This window comes from Parasteatoda tepidariorum, chromosome 12 (genome assembly GCF_982258835.1).
Source record: "Parasteatoda tepidariorum strain Cologne lab strain chromosome 12, Ptep-v5.0, whole genome shotgun sequence".
NCBI classification, from domain to species: Eukaryota; Metazoa; Arthropoda; class Arachnida; order Araneae; family Theridiidae; genus Parasteatoda; species Parasteatoda tepidariorum.
This window is the reverse complement of record NC_141766.1, coordinates 65,192,817-65,219,547: the sequence shown is the minus strand read 5'-3', so window position 1 is coordinate 65,219,547 and position 26,731 is coordinate 65,192,817. Positions and strand designations below refer to the sequence as shown.

Below are 26,731 nucleotides of genomic sequence, written 5' to 3'. Positions count from 1 at the left end.
TGATAAAGTGATCTGTCGGTTGAAATAAGTGACTAATACTATAAATAATTTTAAACATACTCTTGAAGTAAACCATCAATGAGATATTACAGAACACTTGTTTCACTCATTTATTTAATTTTTCAGTGTCCATTTACACTTAAAATAATTAAATTGATGGGAAGGAGTTGTGCATTTTGGGACACTTTTCACTTTCAAGTCACATTTGCAGATAAAAGAAAACTTTTATACTTACTTGAAAACTTACACACACTTTTTCTCGAAAACTTACACATACTTTTTCTTGAAAATATATTTTCCAATACAATAAATTTAAAATAATTTTCTTAGTTACTTAAAGTAAAAATTGAAAAATATCCCCAAGTACAAAACTTTATTATAAATTGGGACTATTTTATTACAAAAACTCTGAATTAAGAAAATACATTAAAAACATATGGAGTTAAAGTTCGCAAGTTAAACCTAATACACAAAAACAGCCATTCATAGGAGAGTTTTTAAATCTGGGCAGAGCTCAAATTGCATGCTTATGAAAATGAACAAAGCTTAAAATGCAAGTTGGCAGGTATTAGCTGGAAAGATCTGATGCCATATAACCTGGCCAGGTGTTGGTCTTTTAGGAGTCTGTTTGATCCCCACTCTCCTTTAAGGAGCTGATGGACATTGTAGGGGATTGTTAACACGTTGAGGTGTCCGGCACTGAAATAAAATTATATATTAATAAAAAATATAAGAAATTTAATACTAACACTTTTGACTTATTATTTAGCTTCAAAATTATCAACATCATTTTCAGTGCAATATGTACATGAATCTTGTAAGTCCTCGAACCAATCTTTGGAATAGAAAATTGCATTATCAATTCGTTGTGTTTCCACACCCTCTAATGTTAACAATCCCAGCAATTGAATTACTTTAAATATAAAAAAATATAATTATTAACTAAATAAATATTAAATTAAAATAAAAACTTATGTTGTTACGTTGTTTTATTGAATTTTATAGCCTCAAAATAATCCTTGCACGCTCTGTAAAATGATTGTTGGGGGATTAAATTTATACACTTGATTCCTATCATTAAAGCCTCCGGAAAAGATAAGTTATTGGATGATATTATTATTCCTAGAGGAAAATATTGTGTGACAGGATCCCGGCTTCTTCTTTCTAAAATAATCTCGTGATGTCCATCTAAATAGTCCCTCATATTATCATCTAAATTTTTAATGCCAATATCACGGACATCATCAAAAACTACAAATTGGTGGCCCATCGCCATTCCTAATTGGAACATACTGTGGGTATTATCTTAACCCCCTCTTAAGTTAATGTTTATCTCGCTACAACCCAAACAAAATTTTAACCCCCTCTGCCAATGTTGATTCACCCACAAAGAAATTCCCATCCAAAGCAATCCATCTATTTTTAGGTTTAGCACTTTGAAAACAATTTAAAGCATTAATTATTAATTTTAACATAACAACATGACCATGTAATTTTATTAATAACTTAGCATAGCCATAATGTTGTCTTTTAATCACTACGTCCGAATCAAAGAATTTAAAAATAATTTCATTGATCTCTTTCCTTAAATAATCAGTATTAGAGGTCGGTGAAATCATTTCTGTAGCATACAAGAGCACAACTTTCATCTCGCCCCCTGCATGCTCAACGCGATAGGCCATTCCAACAAATAATTTAGAATTTTCAAAATGTTCTGTGAACTCATCATGAAATGTGCTAGTTTCATTAGATATTTCTAAATATTCATAGGTTAGAGTCATTTGGTTAGTAATGTTACGAGAAACAGCAAAATCAGTAAATATATTTAAATTGCATGTTATTTTATCAACTACCATGTATGGAGAAAAGTGTTAAATTTGCACTTTTTAAAAAAAAAAATAAATAGGAATATAAAGCATTGATATCTTCAATATATTCACATATGCATGGAGAGTTCACAATAATTAAATCATTCTCGAGTTTTTCTTAAGTTCGAGACTCTTCATAGGTATATTAATTTCAAGATCAATATAGCCAGTGTTAGTATCGTTATGTTTATAAGAACCAGAAGCAATTCTCTTACTCCTATGAGCAAAGAATTCCACAAGAATCTCGAGCTTTTTCACCAAAAATGAAAGAAAGAACTATCTACAAGACCAAAATAAAATCAATCCATAAAAACCAATTTAATACTAATCGCAGTCTAAAAAAATACCATTTTCTTGTTACAGTAATTTTTAATCTATAAAAGTGTTTTCAGAACTTGTAAAATCTTAGGAACAACATGAAAACGTCCATAATTATGAGATGGGTTTGCACATTCTTGTATTAGAGCAGATAAATTGGATGCAATATTATCAGGAATATTGTGTAAAAGTCCTTTATATGAATAATAAGAGTTGGGAATAAGTAATCCCTTACAAATTGCATAATAGTTATGATCAGATAAATCAGAATTACAGAGGTCTTCATAAGAAAAGTTCAAACAATCTTTACAATATTCTCCTTTACTTTCATGTAGTTTCTGACCTGAAAAACAAAAATGCATTGTTTTAACTTAAATATCACCTAGAACTAAATGGGACAGATTTCAATTCATTTGGTTCCAGGCAAAACAGAGAAAAGTTATGTACAAAATGGTTTAGCCAACCGTTAATGAATCTTACATTTAGAATATATCAGGGTTTGTTGGTTTAAATCAGGTTGATTTAAATAAAAATTTTTTTTAAAAAAAATCATTGACTTTTTAAAAAGATAAAACACAGTGCTTTAAATTATTGATACTTTTATTATTTTCTTTTAGTTTTAAAATTTATTTAAAAAAATTGCTGCATTAATTAATTTTAGTTAACAGAATTACTTTCTTGGTGTGTGTTAAATTCCAACACATTTGAAATTACATTTTTAAAAAGCTTTTCATTCTTGAGATTGAAAGTACAGATTAAAGTAATGAGGCACAGTAACTTAGTAGAAACAATATGAGGTATATAACAATATGAGGTACAGTTACTTTGTAGAAAAACGGCAGGAAGAAAAAAGAATAATATTAAGATTTATTTTGATGAAGAACCTACATTTTCAGGAAAAGGAGTAAAAGCTAAATGCATGAATTGTGGAAAAGTTATAATGGATTTAGTAGCAAAGTTTTTTTTTAACCTTGCATGTGGAAATATGTTTGTCCTGTAATAAGGAAGAGATGGATAAAAATGAACAACTTGAAATTCTGACCATCTCAAAAAATGCTATTAGCAAAGATACAGAGGTGCTAGAGACAACAAAAACTAAGAAGAGGAAAGCAATTGAGGTGGAAAGAAAAATATTAATAATGTTCAGAACAGCATGACTGCTTATGTGATAAAAACCACTAAAACACAAAAACAAAGCCTGGATGAAGAAGTAGTCAAGCATATTTCTGCAACCAACTCTGTTTTTCACCATGCTCAACATTCTCAGTTGAAAAAAAAAAAATTATTTCTCCTTTGAGACCAGTATATACTGCTCCTAATGAAGTAGAAATAGGTGGTGCATTACTAGATTCTATATATAACATTTCAGAACATTTGGCTTTCTCTGTATAACCAAGAGAAAGCCAAATGTTCTGAATATCTAAACGAACAAATTGTGAACTTAAGAAAAGATGGATGGTCCACAATGAATCAATACTCCATGCTGTTGTAACCACTGAGAAAGGTGAAAATTATTTAGTGGATACTATTGATACATCAGGCTGTCCGCACACATCAGAGTACTTACCAGAAGTTACTAAAAGTATTATAATAAAATGCGAAGATGAATTTAAATGTGTTGTTCGGAGCATTGTCACGGATGACGCTTCCAATGTGAAAGGTATGCGGACCAACATTCAAGCTGATCCTAATTTAAACCTAATCACATATGGCTGCTCAGCCCATTAGCTAAATCTTTTTGCAGAAGATATAAATATTCCGAATATAAAAGGACAAATATTACTTATAGTGGAATATTTTAGGAACAATAATTTGGCAAATGCAAAGTATAGAGAATCTGATATAGTTTAGTACAATCTATATTGCGCAATCGCTTAAGAAATGAGAAAGCTGGAAAACTTGTGTTTCTTTTCAAACAATTTAGCAATAAATAACAAACTATTGTATTTATGTTATTCTTCATATTGTGTTTATTAATTTCAAATCACAGAATGAAAATGTCTATGTTATTAAATTAAATAACCCAGAATTAGAATTGTGCTGTCTCTTTTATCAATAAGTATTTTTTTCTCAAAATATGTTTACAGCATCTTTGACATAGTCAGATTTTCTTAAACTAAATTTATAAACACAATCTGTTACATTAATTTTGTCATTTTAAAAATCAAGAGAAAGAAAAAAATAAATCACAATTTTAACTTAAAATTATAGTTTGCTAATTGAAACTTTGTTTTAATAGCTAAAGTATTCTTTAAATTCGCTATTTCATCTAGTCTTTAAATTTCAATCATGCATTTATTTCAAAACGATTACTATGCATTCAAAGCTATGTATTATAATGAAAAATTGCTTTAGGCAGTTAGAGCTTCTAAAATATTGTTATACTATAGTTTTAATATTAATTTAATTTTGATTAAGCATTTATAAAGTTTTCTTATTCATAAATCAAAGTTCTTACAGTGTATTTGAATAATAAAAAATCCGATTTAAATCAAAAAAATCACAAACCCTGGAATATGAATATATATATATATATATCCAAAAAACAAATAGATGAACTCAAATTTGATAAAAAATAATAGATACCCAACTAAAGTAATAAAATTCTATATAAAATCATCGAGTTAATCGTAGATTATTGAAGATATATTTACTAAAAGTTTTCTATGTTCATTTATATAATTTTTCCATGTGCAAATCCATTTCGGGCAAATCCGTGGCCTAAATTATTTACTAAAAAATTTCGTTGTTATTTTATATAATTTTTCCATGTGCAAATCCATTTCAGGCAAATCTATGGCTAAAATTATTTACTAAATAAATTTCTTTGTTCATTTATATAATTTTTCCATGTGCAAATCCATTTCGGGCAAATTCGTGGCTAAAATTATGTGCAAAACAGGCAGTTAATGTTTCCTTCCGTTTTCTATTTTTTTCTTAAATAAATATTTATTTTCTATAATTATTAATTGTCAACTCCTTTAAATTATTCAGTATAATATTACCTTGTGTACATCCATTTCGAGCCCATCCTTGGTAACTAACAAATCAAACGCACTTCAGTAGGAACGCACTTTAATACAAAAGTCCTCTAGTTACGCATTTAGCTCAATTTGCTTTTCTGTTTTCATTTTTTTTGCAATCTGGCAATCTTGTTACGAAAATATTTAAATCATTTTAGAAAAATTTCCCGTTCCTGTAAGTTCATTTGAATTCGCAACTCGCTTTTTTGATTTCATTTCATGTTTTATTCTGCTTTTTCTTTATATTTTATTTTCTGTTTTTTCGTGATATTTTTACTTATTGTGTCCTATTTTATTTGTTGTAATTTTGTTGTAAAATTTTTTGAGTGCTCCTCACACTATTGTATTAATATATTTTGCTTTGGCTATATTGATACAATATTAGAAAGCATTCTTTTTTGTGGATATAATCGTGCGAGCTGAGGAAAAGATTATATCTTTTATTTTCCGGATATTTTAAAAATTTTTGTCCTTTTTTTCAGATATTTTCCCCCCCAGTTTCTTGTTATTTTTATTATTATTATTTTCCCCCCTTCTTTCATTGTTCTGTAATTTTTCCCTTATTTTCTCTACATTTTGAACTTTATATATATACACACAGTATAGAACCTCTTATCCGGAAATCAGAAAACTGGAACGAAATGCAATAAATTCCCCCCCCCCCCATTTCTAAAAAAAATTTTTTTTTTTCCTTTATAAGATTTTAGAATTTTTCTTTGTTTTTTAAAAGATTTTTATTTTACCATAATTTTAGAAATGACCATTAGTTCCCCACACTGTCAAGAGAATTAAGAGTCTTGTACTAAATATCACCAATCATTCCCTTCCTCACCCCCTACATAGTTGTTTCTTTTCAATCATAGCTCAGTGAGAAAGGGTGACTCATTGAACACATGTTTTCCATCTGGCCCTTAAGCAGGGGAAGTAATAACTACCAGCTTCTCACAATAGGAGTTATCATGTTTGTTGATTGCTTAGTCCAGGAGAGTTAAAACAAATAATTTTAATTGTCTTCGATTCCTAGAAATCTCTTAAAGTACTCCCTATAGCAGGGTTTATTAATCTGTGGTTCATGGACCCCTTAGGGGTCTATGGGTTATACTTTGGGAGTCTGCCAACTACTCCTAATTTTTAAAATGCTTGTTTAAATAACATTGATCTTTTTTTTTCTTTCTAAAAGGTGAAAATATATACACATTTGAAGGTAGGTGATTTGTGAGAGGCAAGCCACCCCGTGACCGAGATACCCCAGATTCCGCGCGGACTGCAAACAGCCCTCTAATATCCCTGTCACTTACTAATTAATTATTATTTGATTTATTATTATTTAATATTTTTTGTAGCCCCAATCTAATTCGAAATGTTCAAAAAAAAGGAAGTATGATGAAAATTATGTTTTATATGGATTCTGTTGCATGAAGGAATCTGACAGTACAGAAAAGCCCCAATGTCTTTTGTTTTGAAAAGTTTTAGCAAATGCAAGTATGAAACCAGCAAAATTGATAGAACATCTCAAATCTCTTCATTCTGAAAATGCATCAAAAGATCTAGAATTTTATACTAAGAAGAAAGTCCAGTTTTTGAAATCTGGAACATTAACCAAACTTGGATTTGGTATTCCACAAAAACCTCAGGTTGAGGAATCTTTCAAAGTTGCATATCGTATTGCCAAAAGCAAGAAACCGCATACTATAGGAGAGACGTTAATTAAGCCAAGTGCGCTGGAAATGGTTGAATTAGTTTGAGGCTATTCCATTGTCAAATGATGTGAAACATTCAAGAATAGTTGAAACTTTTTGCAATATCTTAAAACAGATCATCGATGAATTGAAAGCATCGCCATTTCCCTTTAGTATGCGACTGGATGAAACTACAGACATCTCAAATTGTAGTCAACTTCTTGTCTTTGTTCGTTATGTGCCTGCTGATATTATCAAAGAGCAATTTTTATTTTGTGATTCTCTTTTGCAAACTACTTTTGCAGTCAATGTTTTAGCAATGTTAAATGTTTTCCTTACCAAACACGACTTAGACTGGAAAGAAAAACTTCATTAACTTTGTACAGATGGAGCACCTGCGATGCTTGGCAATAAATCTGGTTTTGCCCTGTAGGAATAAAAAGAGGCTCCTAATGTTCTAGTTACTCATTGTTTTTCACAAAGACATGCACTGGCTACAAAAACTCTTCCAACTAGCTTAAAAGAAGTATTATCACAAGTTATTAAAACTGTGAATTTTATTAGAAGTAGAGATCTTAATCATTGTCTTTTTAAAACACTGTATCAAGAAATGGAAGTAGAACATGAGGTACTTCTGTACCATATGGATGCACTGTCTGTCACGAGGGCAGGCACTTTTTCTAGAAGAAAAAGATAACCCACTCTTCAAATATTTCAACCAAAAAAAGATTATACGCATAAATTGGCTTACCAGGCAGATATTTTTAACCACATGAACGATATAAGTCTTTCAATTCAAGGGCTTGATATCACCATTATGGATGCAACTGAGAAATTACAAGCATTCTTATTGAAACTCCCACTTTGGAAAAATAGAACTCAAAATGGGATATACGCAAACTTTCAAATGTTGGAAAAACAGCTTTCTCAAAATGAATCTCGGCAAGATAATTTGTTACTGAATAACTTGAAAAATGAAATCTGTGAACACCTGGAAGTACGTCAAGTTTCCTTTAAAAAATATTTCAATTTGGATGAGATAAATATAAAAGATGAGCTAAGGATTTGTAATCCTTTTCTTTGTAATACTAATTGTATCGATGATATGAACCTTGCCACAGATGAGCTTAGAACAAAGTCCTTGCTAAAAATGGATTTCGATTCAAAAACACCCAGAGAGTTCTGGTCTTCTGTGAGACAAGCCTAACCATTGCTTGTAAAGCGAGCTATGACCTTTATAATCTCGCTTGCTACAGTGTATCTTGGCGAAGCGGGATTTTCCACTCTTGTGACACTAAAAACAAAATATCGAAATTCATTGAATGTTGAACATGATATGCACGTTGCTTTATCGAAAACCATCCCTCAAATCAATTTATTAATTATGGAAAAGCAGCAACAACCATCATATTAAAAATTTTGTATACTATTAAAATAATAAAATTAAATGTTTTCTAACAATTGATGTTTTTATGCGATTATTTTTTTCACAGTGGGGTGGTCCGTGACTTCTTAAAAAATTTTAAAAAGGGTCCATTATACCAAAAAGGATTAAGAAACACTGCTCTACAGAAACTGTAGAGCTCCTATTTTTTCCATTATCTCAGTACCCCTTCTTTTTCTGTTATTTCCTACTTTTTCTTATTTCTTAAAAAAATTATGTCATTTCTGCTATTCCCTCTTTGAACATAGTGACAGCCAAAGAAACGGGAACAATGACTCAAGGTCAAGTAATGCAACTGCACCTGTTTTTCAATTCATTCATTTTGAATGGGGTGTGAGGAGGGAGCAGAACATGGTAGAACATAAATTCTTTTTATTATGTCAGCTTCTGTGTCTTCTTGCTAATTTATGTTTAACTGGAGTGAAGGAGAAATAAAATCACTCAGCTTAATGAGGAATAAGATTGTGATACACATGTTTTTCCTTCTGATTTCGATTAATGCTTTAGCAAAATGTTGAAACTCAAGTTAAACTCTTCTAGACAGTAGTTGTGTGCCAGAATCACAGCGATATTGTTGCAGAATGTTAGTGAGTTTTTTGCAGAAATATTTTTCCTCTGGGAAGTAAAAAATTTTAAATTTCTTTCCAGCAGAAATTTTCAAAAGATTTTTTTTCACCCAGAATTATATTCAAACAATGTGTTTCTAGTGCGTAGAAGGAGGGAAAAGAAATGTTCACGATTTTTCTCTTCCCATTTGAGAATAATGAAGTAAAATTTTTTTTCTTCTTTTCTCCAGAAATTTTTGAAGGATTTTTTTTCCATCCAGAATTATATTCAAATGATGTCTTTCTCGTGCATAGGAGGGGAAAGAAATGCTCGCGACTTTTCCCTTCTCATTTGAGAATAATAAAGTAAAAAATTGTGTTTTTCTTTTCTCCAGAAATTTTCGAAGGATTCTTCTCCGCCCCCCCCCCCCGCAACCAGAATTATATTTGACGTTGTCTTTCTCACGCATAGGAGGGAGGGAAAAGAAATGTTTGTGATTTTTCCATTTGTTCATAATGAAGTAAAAAATGGAGTGGATGGTTTTGAGTCCTGATGCAGACAACGACGAAGTAGAAGAAAGCGACAAGGAAGATTGAGCCCATCCCCCCTTTTTTTCCATTTTACCTTTTTTGTATTATTTTATACTAAGCCTGTATATATTTTTATTTCATTATTTTTTCCCCTTTTATCTTATTAAACTTATGTGTATTATTTTTCGTTTTTTCTTCTTTTGAAAATTGAATGTTGAACATTCAATTTTCAAAATTATTCCTTAAATTATTTCTAAAAAATTTTTTTTTTTAACTTGGGTTTGACAATAAAAAAAACTGCTTTTTGAAGCGATTCAGAAAACTGGAAAAATTAGTTATCCGATCGTTCTGGATAATCGGTTCTCTACTGTATATAGGCATGAAATAAAGCAGTCTGGCTGAGATAGAAAATAAATGTGAGCATGCGAGTGAAAGAAAATATGTTTTTAATTCATTACTTAATCACAGTGAATAGTAGTAGGAGCATCTAATTTCATTGAAAACGATGTGCTTTAACTTGTACGTTAGGGATTTTAAAGGAAAATTTTTATAAGTCTTCCCAATCACATGTGCTACAAAAAATGATTCAACATTTATAACAGACCAGTGCATAATGTGTTAGTTTTCCCACCACAAGACTTCCAATTTCGTTAAGGGAAAACATTATCATGATAATTATTACTGCATTTTTTAATCTATTTTGTACTATGAATTTAAAAAGAGAATTTAGATAAATAATATAAAAGATTTGATAAGGTAAATGGCAGGGTGAAAATTGACAATTTAAACAGAAATTTTGACTTCTTTTTTTATTATTATCCATATATAAACTTCAGTTTATTAGCTTTCCAAAACCCTTTAAAATTTTTATTTCCGATTTTTAGAAATGAAGATATAGCAATTTTTTTGTATGCTGACAGACAAAAACGAATCCAAAAGTTAATTCACGAAAACAAATTTAAAATAGTTTTCTCTTTTGCTTTGAGTGTTTGAACCCTTATTCATTTGAATAAATTATTTATTTAAGACAAATAAAATTTATTTTTGAATCTCTCGTTAGAATTTTCTTATTTTTCAGGATTTTCTTGAGTTTTAAATGCATTTTCTGAAAAATGCTGATTTTTAGAAAATTTCTTTTCTCTCACAGGCATTACAAAACACTTTTATAATAGAATTCCTTAAAATTTTGAATGTAGACTTCGAATAATGTTAGGATGTTCAGAATCAAAAGCTAAAGTCTAAGTTTGAATTTGCTAATTTTATCAAACCTTATGTAAGAACATTTAGAATCTTTCTTTAAAAATTGATATTAATGTGTTTAGTTCAAAACGAAGGTAATCACCTTATTGATCTATAAAAAGAAAATTTTTTTTTGAAATTTGTGCATTACAATTTGTTGTAGAGCTGTTAGTGTGACATGAAAAATTTGTAATTTTTAAGCTCAAATTTGTCCTTTTTTAAAAAAAAATTATAATGCAATTTATAATTTTAAGACCCCAGCTCACTAAACATAAAATTAAAATTTTAACTAAACCTTCTTTAAATAAAAATTGTGTCAAAATCAGTCTTATACCTTTTATTGCTTTTTATATTACATTTCTCTTCCTAAAATGTGTATTACCATCTAAAAAATTTGTAATTTACTTAGAGTATTTTCCCCACGAGAGAAGCACAAATAACAAATAAACTAAAAATTCATATTAATAATATACACATAATATATAAGAGTAATATGAAAATTAAATAAACTTTTGCAAAAATTTTAACAGTTTAATGCAGTAGAAATATTCTCAGTAGAATAGTATTAGTTATCCTTGTAACTTTACTTTTGAGAAAATGCTTGAGTTTAAGTATTATATTCCATATTTTGCGTATTAAAGCACAACGCAAGCATTATCACAACTATATTAAGAGGTTCTTATTAAAGGTTCTGACTTGACAGACCATGTTTGTGATGTAATACATAACACTAAATTAGGTCAACTAAAATGTTAACATAATATATTACATTTAATTTCAACAGTAAATCTAAAAACATTTATTTTAAAGCCTAAATTAGGAACCACAAAGCAAAGAAATTATTCAAATGAAATGACTGACATTAAACTGAATGATATACACTGGTTGCCTATTTTGAGCCTTGAAATTCTGCAAGCAAATAAGTTATCTAGAAGAATTCCAGACTCATTCACATCATTAGATGGCAGATCTGGGAGTTAACTTACAATTAATCCAATTTCAACAAATTGCCTAACCAAACGGGAGTCCAAACAGGCACACTCAGGCAATAGTTTACAGTTTCAAAAAAATATAATATGCTGCTCTAGCTCAGAAAACAGGAGTTCATATTTAAATTGCATATTTTCTAACTTATGCCTGAACAACCAGAGATCCTCTCCATATTAAGGATTGAACTACCTAATTATTATATATTAAAAAAATATATATGGTTGTCTACTGAGACAGCTATTTTGGAATACATGAATTTTCTCTTGCTATCATGGAAAATTAGAGTCTGCCATATGGAAATCTGATATTTCATTCCCATGTACGTTTGAGTACTCATTGTTAGTTTTTATATGGAAAAGTCATATTAACAACATTCAACACATTAAACATAGGTGTTAGATTAAAAACTACTGGGAAGAAAATATAGGGGATAGCCACAATCTAGGAAACATGGTCCCAATAGTTTGAACACTCCAAAGTGTAAATAGTTAGAGTACTCCAAAGTTTGGACCCCTTAATGTTAATATTACTTGATAACTTTTTAAGCGAGTCAAAAAATTTTGCACACAATTATAAAATTCCTTTATCCAAAGATAATTCCATGCAAAAAATATCTTTCAGTAAACATTTATTATTATTTTATTTAATAATGGTTGAAAAAATTCTGAACTGTGAGGCATAAAATTTTTTGCATAATTTTTGAGGGCATATTTTACACTGCAAAATACAAAATTTGAGCAAAATTGGTTTAAAAGTTTCCTAGAAATAGAACTTTAAAATAGATAGATACTTAAAATTAAATTTCTCAGGAACTATTTGAACGAGTTAACTCAAATTTTGTATTTTGCCTTATAAAATGATATTCTTTAAAATGATGCAAAAATTTTTATACGTTACAATTCAAAATTTTTTCGACTGTTATTGAAAAAAAAATAATAAATATTTAGTAAAAATGTCTTTTTGTATGGAATTATCTTCGGATAACAAATTTCATAATTGTATACAAAAATTTTTCACTTTGTTTTTCAAAGTTCTCGAAATATAGTGAAATACATAAAAAGTAAAATTAACATTGAGTGTCCAAACTTTGGAGCACTCTCCTGACCAAACTATTGGGACCATATTTCCCAGATTGTGGCTATTTTGGGAGTTAGAAATTCGAATCTGTCAAAAAAAAAAAAAAAAAAAAGATTGAGTAATAGTACGTGAAAATCAGATAATTAGATTAAAAATTTTTCAGGGTGGTCCTATATTTTAAACTTTTTTTTTTGTGCACTGTACAATCTTAATCATTAAGAAAAATAACAAACTTTGTCATTCACATTTGCGCATGCAAACTTTTTACTAACATTTTAGACAATAACTTTGTTGCTCTATAGTAACCTCATAAATAAATGTATCAGAACAATGAAAAGTTTAGATCATTGAAATATTTTTAGGATTATTATACTTTATATCAAAACAAAGTTTTAAAATTTTATATATTCTGTCAAAATGAATCAAACTTTTTAACTAACATTAAAAGCAGTAAATTGAAATTTACATGATTTCGAATCCATAAAGCATTTTTCTTTTGTTATGCTTTTATCTTCTTCTAAAAAGATTTTATTAAAAAAAAAAAAAGTGATTGGTACCTCACAATTATTTTTTATAATGCTTCCTAAAAAATTATAATATATACATTTCACCAGAAGGCATAAAACAATGAAAACCAACAAAACTTTTGTTAAGAATTTAAATTAAAGTTACAATTGTTCTAAAAAAGGTTACATTTTTCTCAATACAATAGGATAAGACTAATAAAAAAACACACAAAAAAAATTAGTAACACATTTGTTAGTTACATACATACATACACGTCAGTTATGATTTTAGTAAAGAGATTAAACTAGCAAAAACTTTAACATATAAGTCGATAAAGAATATAAATAGAATTTCAGATAAAATATAAGTGCCTGTTTACGCAATTAATTAGATTATTTAGTGATGTGATTCAGCTGGTACAAATGCACCAATTTTAAACATTAAAATAAAAATAACAATGGAAATTACAATATATATAAATTTTGGTACCACTTAAAACATAATTTAATACTGAAATAAATTAATGATTTTTCATATTTCAACCTTAATTTTTTTTTATTTGAAAATTCATAAATTATTTCAACAAACCAGGGTTTAAGGTTTGAATTCCATTGCTTAGTGGCACGTAATGAAATATCTTTGAATTTATAAAAATAGTCAAGCTCACCCTTTGTTTTAAAACGATCTACAACAACAATTCCTTCAACATCAATCAACAAGACAGTGCCATCAGATCGCACAGCAAAATTATCCATATTTACATCAGTCATGTAGAGAGCAAAGTTTGAAAAATTTTCAGTTAACATTTGAGCAATTAATAGAAGTTGATATGAAATATCAATTCTTTGCTTCCAAGGTGCATCTTCAAAATAAGTTAAAGTCCTTCCAACATATTCTTCAACAATAATCCTGCCGCAGGATCCATAATAATGAGGAAAAGGCCACCCTTCTGCTTGGGGAAAAGCCTAAAATAGAATAACAGTCCTTTCATAAATAACTTTCACAGTATAAATAAAAGCACACAATAAAAATAAATAAATATAATAATTCTATCATAAATGATTTGGATTATATTGCTTTTCTTACAAGCAGCATGCCTGAAACAAATGGGTGATTATCACCAAATACAACGTAATTGCCACAGAAATATAATATCATAGCGTAAAATTATGAATTTTTTTAAAAACTTATAGTTTTACTGTCAGCTTATATTTTAACAATTATATATATGTGTGTGTGTGCGTTAAGTTTCAAAATGTCCTTTTCTTTGCACGTTACCAGTAACGTTTTCAATAATTACTTGCTTTAAAACTGCACACATATACATTTCTCTGTTAAATTATTTACTTCTAAACTGTTAAAGGTATATCTGGTGTACATATATAAGGAATTATTTCCAAAATATTTTGTAAAAATAAGTTTTTTAGTCTATTTGTATGCTTCACAAAATGTGTCATTTTCCTAGACGTTTATATTTATTTCTCTATAACATACATAAATGATGCTAGTGTTACTTATTTACATTTAAATGTATTATTGATAAGCCATTTCATTAAAATAAATCTTGCAGTAGGAACAGGAAGATATTTTCAGAGAAAAATCTATTTCAAGTGATTTTAAAAATCAAGTAGTTATGTTGTCATTTTCCTATCTTCTCTATTTCATTAATAACACAAACTATATCATTCAGTCAGAACTCAAAAAGCTTTGTTAATAACACAAAAAAAGAAATGCCAGGCCTAAAAGTAGTAAAAAAAGCAATAAAATATAATTATACCGATCGTTATTTGGTCATGAAGATTCTGATGCAGATAAAAAAACTAACATTTACAAAGATTGAGGGTACAAGGAATAGAGGGATAACGGTACCAAAGTGGGTGGTTTGTGTGGAGAGGAAGCCAAAAGTATTGGGAGAGTATAGATGGAGAAATCTAGCTACAAGTCGAACTGTCTGGAAAAGGCGGACTGAGAAAGCCTTGGCCTGCACTAGGCTATAGTGCTGTTAAATGAAACAATTGTGTTTTAGATGAAATAATAGTAAACTGCATAATATTTGTAAACTACATTTAGGGTCTTCAGTAGCTTGGAACTCCAAAAAAGTGACTTAACCAAAAAATTAGGAAAGGGAATTAAAAACAAAAAGAGATTAACTTTTTAAAAATAATTCCCCCCCCCCAAAAAAAATGTCTAGATAGGGGATATTCAATATATAGATGCACTCAATACTTTTCATAAATTTTACACTTTTAACAGACATATATATGTTTAACCATTTCTTTTCCAAGTAGACATTTTAGTAATTCATATATATATTAAGTGAGAGATTACTGTGAAATTTTATGCTTCATTAAAAGAATGAGCAATAATAAAAAATAATACTTACAGAACAGTTAATATTACAACATTATAATTAAAATTAAGTAAAAAAATTTAATTTTTAAGATTTTTAATTTCAGGATTTCATTAGATTAAAAAAGATTTTTTTATGTTCTTCATTTTAAAGTTTAAAATTACTTATCTAAGGTTTAGGTTGTTTCTTAAAGTAAAAAGGAATATCTATTGATTCGTTTTAAGTATGCTTAACAAGTTAAGAAAGCTCTTTGGAAGTTTCTGCTTCAGAGCATCTTAGTTTCTTCACACCACAAAACATTCCATGAGCAAGAATGATTTATTCAAAATTCTTTCTTTTAAACGCACTCTCTGGCATCTTCATACCTTCAGTAGATAACTGGTCTATTGCTTTCTTCCTTTCCCTATCTTTTTTACCAGCATAGAACTCGATTTAACATCACCCATGAATAACAATTTCTTATACATAAGAATAGTTATAACAATTTCTGTTTTTAACATCTTTTTAGCTAGGTTAAGTTTTATTTTCTATATCAATTTTTAAAAATATCTCGTCTTCAAATATTATTCTCTGAAATACCGACAATCTATGTCATCTTTCAAAATGAGTATCAAACAGTTTCTTATTTTATGCAACATAAAAATTTCAATTTTAAGATACTGGCATGAGAGAACACAATTTCAAAGGAAAAAAAAAGAAGAAAAAAAAAATAACAAAAATATTGGAATTAGGAATTTATACCTAAGAATCAATGATGGTTTAGATAAAATGAATAATTTTCAGCAAACACAAAATATCAATTAATAAACTTTTACCAAACAATTAATTGACTCTTATCACTAGTTTTTACCTCATCACCACCTAATTTTGACAAAGTTTGTTTGAAAATCACTGACTGTTTCGAAAGTGCTTTAGTTTTCTAAAACTCTATATTGATCACTATACTTACCAGCATATATATCTTTAAGTTTAGCAGTTTTTGAAGATAAAAAACTAGTTATTTTCTTTACCTGTTTCACATTATTTTTAAAATCTGGAATCTAAGCCACTCAGAAACATTTCACTTCAAACATTTAATAAATATTTTTCAGAAAATCACTTTTCCATTCCTCTATACTAGGGGTGCACAACCTTTTTGAGTGAAGGGCCACTTGCACAGCAGGTTGGCTAACGAAGGGCCGCAGATCTATTTAGACATGTTAATGACAAATGTAGTAATGTTTATTTAAACATTAGCGTTCCATTTTTTTCTATCAATAAACTTAGTAATATCAATAACTTAGTAGTGTTCCACTATTAGAATTCATTCAAAAATAAAAAAACTTATACTTTTTTTTTACAAAAAAAAAACTTGCTATTTTTATCATATGAACAATAGATTTATCAAAATAAATAAACATTGAAGAAAAGAAATGTTTTTTTTATCATATCATGCAATACAAAAATTCATTTTAGAACTAAATTCTAATAAATAAAAAAAAAAACTGCAATGCCCACAGAATGAATGTAGGAAAAAGTTTAGTCATAATTAAGTAATATAAATTCAAATTAAATATTTTAATTGAAGAAAATTTATAGGCTTTAAACAAAAGCCTAAAATAAAAACAAAACTGTGATAGTTCAAAATAAAATTCAATGCTTATTTTGCAATGCGTTTTATTATTTTATTTTATTAATTATTAGATTTTTTTATATCGTAAACAGTTTCCTTTTTTTTTATCGAAAAAGATCACTTAAGCAACAAAAAATTGAAATCTAAACTACAAACAGTGAGCAGTTCAAAAATTCACGTTTTCCATCATTTTATGAATTTCTTAAGTTGCAATAACATTGCATTTAAATTAGGGAGGGATGTAACGAGTATTTGGCCCTTCTGTGAAAAATTCAGTTGGTTGAATGATCAGTCAAATATTCGGCAGAATATTTTTCAGAAATGTATTTTTCCAAGTTTTTTGAATTTTTATAGATATTACTTTTTTTTTTTAAAAATTATAATCAGAAAAGTCAATTTTGTCATTTTTTCAATACTTTGAGAATTGAGTTCATTTTCACTCTTTCCCTGTACTGTAATATAAATAACCAGTAACATACAAAAGTTTGATTTTCAGTATTAAAGTTTTGTTTCAGGAACTAAGAAAAATTTGTTTTTTTCTGCTTTTCTTTTTTAAGGCATTTTTATTATGACTCAGCATTTTTTTTAAAAATAAAGTTACTAATAAAATTTATTTTATAGCAATTTTTTTTCTGCTAAAATTATGGCAATGAGAAAAATTTAAATTGAGATTTTCGGCATATGATTTTCATTTAAAAAATTACGAACGCTTTTTTTCTATCTTTTTATTTTCTTTAAATAAAAAAAACCTTTTTTTAGACGTTTTCATTATAACATAGTAATTTTTAATAGCATTTCTTTCTTAATTCTTTTTTCTTGACTTTTCTGGTAATTGAAAAACTGAGATGTTCAGCTTTAAAATTTTTTTCAAAAATTAAGATTGATTTTTATGTTTTTGTTTCGCTTTTCGACATTTTCAAAAACGTTCTTGATTGGCCTTATTTTTTAGAGTTAATTTATGTATACGTTTTTCCAGGAAATATTATTCTGAGCATTGAAATTTTAGTTTCAGTGTTGCTATGCTGCTAAAAGATTTTGCTATTTGGCCCCAAGTGATTTTTGATCAAATCACAATTCATTACCACATTCGACCAAATCATATTCGTTGTGGAAATAAAAACGGAGGAAAAATAACTAGGATTTAAGATAAAACTGTACCGAAATACCGTATCAAAAAGGGATTATTTAATTGCGCGATTAACAATCACGTGTCGTAATAACATCATAGTTAAATAACGGGATCGTCAAAATCATGTGGAAAAGAATAGAAATAAAAAATATATTTATGCTGAACTCAGCACGAATAAAGCGTTTCAAATGCATGATTTAAAATTTGTATGTCGTAATAAAACAATTGGAATTTTTTATAATACGTGGGAACGCATAGTAATAACTGCCGAAAAAAATTTTGAAAAAAAAGAAAGAATTGCAAAAAAAAGATAAAAAATCACTTAGATTTAAGATGAAATCGTCACAAATAAAGTGCAGAGAAAGTGATTATTTAAATTTGCGATCTGAAACTCGCGTCGTAATAAAAATTTGGGATTTTCGAAATAACGTAGAAAAGCGGAAATAACTGTTTAAAAAAATCATTTATATGTACGATAAAATCGGCTTAAAGAAAGAGCGTTAAACGTACATTTACCAAAGAATCTGTTAAAATTTATTGTGTCAAAATGTGATGACTTAAAAATTCGATTAAAAATTGCCATTTTTTAAAATTTTTTTTATTGCGTTTATAAGCTCTCGCGGGCCGCACTTTAGTAGTCGAAGGGCCACAGGTTGTGCACCCCTACTCAGGGTGTAAATGATTTTAATCAAATGATTAAAATCATTGATTAAAATCATGATTTAAATCAAATGATTTTTTTAAAAAAATCACTGATTTTAATCAAATTAGATATTTATAGAGATCAATTATCTAATTAGACAGATAATTGTAGTTTATCAAATGTTGTCAACATCTGGAAAAATTTAAAGGAAACTCTGAAAGATTCTAATAATAATTGCTGCAAAATTTTTTTTACTAAACGATATGAACAAGCGTTAACACCAGCTCATTTCCTAGCTTACCTCTTGGATCCTAATTCTGAAGTACAATGTTTAACACTAAATGAAAAAGATCAAGCTGTAAACTTTGTTAAAGAAAAGTATGGAAAAACCTCCTTATTAAGTATTTTGCTAACATTCATTGTACGCTCTCCTCCGTTTAATGGAACTTTGTTTGATAAAGAATCTCTAGAATCTTTAAACATCTTGGAATGGTGGAAATCAATTGCGCTTCTAAAGAACTGTGTAGGTCAAAAAGAGTTTGATGCAATACAGTTGTTATGTACTGCAAAAGGAACAACTGCAGGGATAGAGAGGATGTTTTCCACTTTTGGACTTGTACATACTAAACTACGGAATCAATTGAGTGTAGAAAAGGCAGCTAAATTAGTCCTTATGTTTAAATCTTTAAATAAAACTAATTAAATGATTGTTTAAATAATTTGATATTGTAGATGTAGAATTAATAATTATCACATATTGTTTGATAAACAATTTCTTTCTTGATTTGTAGTTTGAAATCACTTTGTTATTGTTTTCACCTTTTGCTTTTAAATTAAGAAATATTTTGTTGATAATGGTTAGTAATGTTTATTTCCAATGTATACTATAAGTAACAATAGTAATACAATACAACTTTAAATCTATGGTACACAAAATTGATTATATTCCATAGAATTGAAATTATAAAAAAATCATGATTAAAATCAAAAAAATCGGATTAAAATCAAAAAAATTCGATTTTTTTGATTTTTTAAAAAAAATCATGATTTTTATACACCCTGCCTACTCTATGCTTACAAAATCTTGCATCACTTATTTTTTACGACATAGCACTACAAAAACTGAATTGTTTCAACATGTTTCATCACTGCAAAATACTATAGTGAAAGTGGGGGTTAATGGGATAATGGTCTACTTTTTATGAAAATATTATTTTTAAGAAAATATACAACATATAAATAGCAATACCAAAGCTGTTATCTTTAACAAGAAGTCTGCTATCTGCTGATGGTTGAAAGAGTGCGTGGAGAAAGTTTGTTTTCAACTTTAAAAAGTAAATTCGAATTATTTTACTTCGAAGACATTTCCAATTTTATATCGCCTGATATATTCAAGAGGCTAAAACAAATACTCCATTTTATAATTGGTTAAATTGAATTTGAATAAATATGTTTGACTTGTGTTTAGAAAAATATGAAATATCAGCGTATGGGGACAAATGGGACCATTAGAATGTGGTCTCATGGGACATCAAGATCTATAATGTATGGGATTAAATTAATGATATGCATGTTTTATTTAAAAGATTACAATTTTAATAGAGAGCTTTACAAAAGCAAAAAAAAAAATAGCGCGATCAAACAAAATTAGTTAGATGTTTTCTTAGCATAACAATACCTTCTTAATCGATTAATTAACAAAATGAATTAAGCTTATGTTTTACAAGAACATTTGATGCTAATTGTTAAAAAAATATAACAACTTTAAACTACTGAATACATAATATATAAATGAATTAAATTATAAAATTTTTTCACAGAACAGTAGAAACCAGAAAATTGGCAATTCAGTTGGCTTTCAGCAAGATCAAAAGTTCCGCAGAATTACTCTGATGGTAAAGCAGATCACTATTAAATCTATCATTATATGTAACGCTTTAATAAATTCAATGTTGATAATTTTTATTTAAATCTTAAAATACAACCTTAAACTGGAAAGTATGTTCAATTCTAATGACAGATATTTTACATTTATACAGAAGTCGCCAAATGTCATTAAAAAAAAATAGAAGAATGAAAAAATTTAGTTTTATCTTGAGCCCCTCCATTTGTTTGTGCATGCTGCAAGAACAATTTTTTGATTGATGGATTTCCAATTATCTGATCTAGTTATCCCGACTTAACTTGGGTATGTATGTATTGCAAATATTTATTATCTCGAATAAACTTGAGCACAGAAGAAATCGTAAATATGTTTTGTTTTATCAAGTTTTTATTCGGCCGGAAGCAAAACAAAAAATTATAATAATCTGATAAGATTGGAAGTTTGTCAATTTTCGTTTGGGAGTTTTGCTATTTGTGGGACTGCAGACATGTCTTGTACAATTGTATATACGATGGTCGATGAAGTTACATAGAAAAAAAAGAGTAAAAAAATGGCGTTTGCGAGCGAAAGTAATGCAGATGATTTTTCAGATTATGAAGGTGAACACACACAAAGACTAATATTTAACTTTTTTCATTTGCAGTACTTTCACTACAGCATATTTTGTTTCTTTTCTCGCATTGAAAAATGATTAACGCGAGAAGTTCGCGCACTCTATTAATAAATTTTAAAATGCGCGAGTCCTTCGAATTTTGGAAAAAATTTCGTCTTCCGCAAATTTGAATAAAATCCGCCATTTTGAAAAAGACATGAAAACAGCTACGACAAGTGCTGAGAAAAAAAAAATGAGTCCTTTATAATAAGTTGTTTAAAGTTAGCTCCATTTTTAGCTGTAAATGAATTATTGAACTCCCTCACCGACAATTTACAGCAATTTGTAAAAGTTGAAGTCTGTGAAAACTATGCTGGAAGACCCAACAAAAAGTATGAACATGGAAAAAACTTCAACGAACTTCACTATACTATAACAGAAATAATAGAAAAGCCTATACTGGCAGATGTAGAGGATACGAAAGTGCGTGCACAATGCTACAAGCTTAATTAGTGATTCCGAATAGTTCAGCACCTGTCATTTAGCACCCAAAACCGAATTAAAAAAAATATTGTAACAGATTTGAATGATGAGCATTTGAGCAACCTAATGAGAATAGCTGATGAAAAAGTAGATATAGAACATTTTCCATATGATGATGCAATAAAAATATTCAATGGTTCAGAAATGAGAAGATAGTAAAAATGTATTATAATTAAAAAAATATTTTTTTTCCCAAGTCTATTCGTTTTTTTTTTTTTTTTAATTTTTAGAAATCTCACTTAACTTTTTGAAATCTTACCCTGTTTTTGAGAAAGAGCGAGAAATTCTCTCCCATTTTTTTCTGTAAAGAAAACACTGATTTGCCTGAGATAATTCGCGATAGTAAACTGATGGTAAATTAAATACTTTTTACACATAAAAAAAAAAAGTTCAATTTTAACTTAGAACTTGTGTATTATGTTTGTTTTAGTTCCTTATATTTATTAAAGAAATAAAAAAATGTGATGATTTCTTGAATTTTTTTTCACAAAAAAATTGGTAAGGAAATAAATTAGAATTAAAAAATTTTTTTTAAAAAAGTTTTTTTAAAACAAAATTTTTTCAAGGCATTGGAAAATAAAATTTAAATTGTAATATAAATGTTTCAGCTAACAATCATTCAGAAAACTACTCAATCATCAGTTTCAATCTTTCAAACATTAACAAGAAATAACTGATACACATTATGCTTATGAAACACTGTATTCTGAAATAAAATATCTAAAAAAATTGCAGTAAATAAAAAAGAATTTTAAAATAACTGCTGAAACTCTACTTTGTTGTAGCTCTAGGTTTAGAGTACCCTACCCTAAGGAACTAATGGAGCAAATATAATTGCATGTAAATGTCATTATATTTAAAAAATAACAAATGTTATATCTTTTAGTTAATTTTTTAAAAGCCAAAATTTTTAATTTTTTAAAAGCTACCTTTCTTAAAAGCCAGAAATGTGTAAGTTTAATTTTTAAACATCTAATTTTATAAATATTGTCCTAATGGCCTTCACTTTCCCCTAATCAAATTAAATATTAGGTATAATAAAAAATAATAATACATGTTTAAAACATTATAATTTTTGTGGAAAATTTTTTTAGGGATGGAGAAAATTTTTCACAAATTGGTTAACATGTTCATATATAATATGCATACCTGTATATGCCTTAAATGCAGTGATATTTGAACTATCTCACTTAACCACTTCCTTTACCAATTATTAAAAAAAAAAAAATTAAAAAATCAACATATTTTTTCATTTTATTAATTCCTTCAGTAGGGTACAAGGAACTAAAACAAAACATAATGTTTTAAGTTGAAATTTGAATTTTGTTATGCGTAAGAAACCTTAAATTTAAAATCAGTATACTATCCAGAGTTATCTCGGGCAAATAAAAAAAGTTAAATATTAGTCTTTGTATGATAGATCTTAAAACAAGGGACAACACAAAGTGATACTTTTCAAATGTCAGTGAAGGACTACGCCATTTTTTAAAAACTGTTATTGCTATGTAAATTCAGCAACCATCGTACATACAATCGCATAAAACAGTGTGCAGTCCCACACCAAAACTTCTAAATAAAACTTGGCAAACTTCCAATCACAGCAGATTATGTTCTTTGCTTCCGACCGAGTGAAAACATGATAAAACAAAATGTACTGACCAATTCTGCTAAGCCCGAGTTTCCTCGGGATGACAAATATTTGCAATATATTATACCAGGGGCCTGTCCAGACATTTTGAGAAAAATTATATTTTTGTAAAATTGCGAAAAAATTACTCGTAATTTGAGAATATAAAATAAGCGTTAAGTCACATTCTTTCAACCAGGGTCCTGTTTTGTGAAAATAGGGTCCTGTTATTGCAAAAAACCTTTTCATGGAGTTCTTAAATTGTAAATGGATACAAGATTATACTCAATACTGTAAAATTATAATAAAAAAGAACAAAATTTTCAAAAATGAACAGCTATTGCTGCTACTAAATTAGAGATGCAACATACAAATATTTGTTATTTAGCCTATACCGTACAACACAGAATATTCATTTCAGACGAATAATGGAAACAAAATCACTCACATTTTCAATAATTTCAATTGACATATTTTAAAAAGCACAACTTAGTTATGTATCACTTCTACTGTGTTACACATTAAGTAGGTAAACTTAAACAATTCTTAAATTTATAATAGTTTTTTTTAAAAATTTATATAAGTTAATTTTCATTTACACAATATTTATCAATAATATATTGCTCAATTATTTATTTACAAAAAACTATAATTTAATATCAATAAGAATGTACACACGATGTTTGTAGAAGTGGAGATATTCTCTTAGAATACTACATTTGGTATTTATAAATTTTTATTGACTTTGAAGAGGTTAAGGTACATAACATAAATGAAATGAGATCAAACTTAGCCTTAGAATTAAAGCAGAAAAACATCATTAACAAAATATTAGAGTAATATACGTCGATTGCCAGTAGATTTGAAAATATCTATTGATAACTGAACACTCAGCATCAGTCCATTTACAATAATACACAAATGTCTTTTGTGAAGGGTCCGATTTAAAGATAAATTATTTTGTGAAGGGTACCCAAATTTCTTCTAAACAGACCCGAGTTAACTCGGGATAATCAGGGAGGCGGTTAATTTCTCTTTTATTCAGGAGTCACTTTGATAATTTTTATATTTTAATAAATAAAATTTTAGAAAATATATAAGGCGAGGCAAATATATTTACAAACAGAGGTGTAAAACACACTAACTTGGAGAAGTACTGCTTCAGGATTTACTATAAGTCCATACATCATTTGGCCAATTTTATGCAGTTCATTAGAAGTGTTATAAATTTTCCCTAGTATATATGATAAAAGTCTCTTCGAAGTACAATGGGACATATCTGTTTTAATATCTAAAGCATTGAAAAGTGATAACAAATCTATCTTTCTTGAGGAATCACGACAACTTTCAATTATCATCAGCAGAGCTTCATTAACTCTACATGATTCATCAGATTTAGCTTTCTTACACACTATCATGTCTTTTTCAATTATTTCCCAACTATGCGCTAACTTTTTCAAAATAACACGATCTGAGTTTAACTTCCCACTATATACGTTTTTGTTGTTTATAACTTTAAAATATTCAAATTTACTAATTCCAATTAAAGAAATTTTTCCATGAAAAAAATGAGGGCATAGATTACTACCATAACAAGCTGGACAAAGATTTAAATTCGTAAATTTGTCGTCAGTAACATCCACACAAACATTAAACAAAATTTTAAAAATTATTATTAAACAAATAGCCAGAAATACATAGCAGAGAATCCTCATCCGCCTCATTCTTAAGAACTTTGGGTGGATGAGAATATTTCGTTTTTACATTACTTTACCTATTTGAAATCATTTTGTTTGAAACATTAATTTTCAGGCTATATTGTTTGGATTTCAATTCGGTTAATAGCGCCCGGCCATTTTGTTTGTATGACGTGAGCAGTTATGCTTTAAAGACTCAAAACACTGCAGTTCCATTAAAAATAATAAATGATGATGAAAGATATGTAACAAATCGGCTGAAGGACAAACAAGAGCCGCATGTTCTTTAACTTTAGTTGAAAACAGCATGAAAAATTTACACGATTGTTTGTTTTGAGAGTAGATCCCTTTTCAGTTATTTAGTATAAATCTTTATTTGTGCTTATAGCTTACATAGATATAAGCTATGCATGATACTTTAGCACCTTCACCAATAGCCCGTTGGGAAGCTCCTGCGCCACGTAAATGAACTACAAAAAAATCTGTTGCTTGACTGAATGACCTTTTAATCAGAAAGATACTTTATTCACGTTTTACAAAAGCTACACAATGGGCAATGGATGGTGTTTTCAGTTGAAATGTAATCAATAACAATCTGGAGCTGTATGCCTTCTCTAGTTCCGGCTAGAAAGTTTGCAGCTGCTTACTACACGTTGTTCTGCGAAGCAATATTTTCAAGCGGATCATTTACTTTTCAATAAAAGAAATAAATTACATAATTTCTGAGCTCAAATCTGCCGTATTTCATAAGATATTAATGTTATTATGTAATTCTGGTGAGTTTGAAGTGAAAACTTGTTTTAGTTATTTAGAGATATATCGTTAAAAAAGGTGACATGGTTGCTAGATTTTGAATAACTCGCTTTTTTGGCAGTCTTGATATGGCCTCTTTCTATAAGTTTATTTCTGTTTGTTCTTGTTGCAAGCTGTGCACCATCTTACGTTAGTGTTAACACTTTTAGCATTGTAAGCACAAGTATTGTTAGCATTGTAAACACAAGTAATAAGTAATCAAATACATTGTTTGCAAGAATTTTGTAGCGATTCCCTTCTAGAAAATCTATTTTTAGATCAAACCCCCAAATTGTGCCTCTTCAGCCTACCTGAGAGACCAGGATTAAGGATTTTTTATATTCATTCCAGAGAGTATCCCGGCAGCCAGCAGTCGCACAAAACTTTTTACGTTTCAATAAATTTATGTTAAGTTTTAGAATCGTCATCCTTGCTCTATTCACACACTGGAGTCCTCATAATATAATTAATAATTCGAGGAAATTAATCTACACTTTGAAACCTCTAAATTGGTGACCGGACTATAAATAAAACAAATCTTCTGATCCAGAACAATGGGTGACGCTGCCGCCTTAGTCATCCCTCCCTTCATCCGAGCTGACCCAGCCCTTTGGTTCTTCATGCTAGAATCGACGTTTGC

General features: G+C 28.5%; 1 protein-coding gene across 2 annotated transcripts; it reads right to left on the bottom strand.

Moving 5' to 3' along the window:
- Positions 1 to 356: 356 nt before the first annotated feature.
- On the bottom strand, positions 357 to 25,681 carry LOC107439763 (divergent protein kinase domain 2A). Of its 2 annotated transcripts, XM_087156155.1 has the most exons (4): positions 24,748 to 25,665; positions 13,889 to 14,186; positions 2,422 to 2,529; positions 357 to 699 (listed from the first exon to the last, which is right to left on the bottom strand). In XM_087156155.1, exons 1-4 carry the CDS (start codon positions 25,324 to 25,326, stop codon positions 677 to 679), a joined length of 1,008 nt encoding a protein of 335 aa, XP_087012281.1. In that variant the 5' UTR covers positions 25,327 to 25,665; the 3' UTR covers positions 357 to 676. The 2 variants fall into 2 exon arrangements, with proteins under 2 accessions (XP_087012281.1, XP_087012280.1); XM_087156154.1 differs by lacking the exon at positions 357 to 699 and having other exon boundaries at positions 2,168 to 2,529; positions 24,748 to 25,681.
- Positions 25,682 to 26,731: the final 1,050 nt, after the last annotated feature.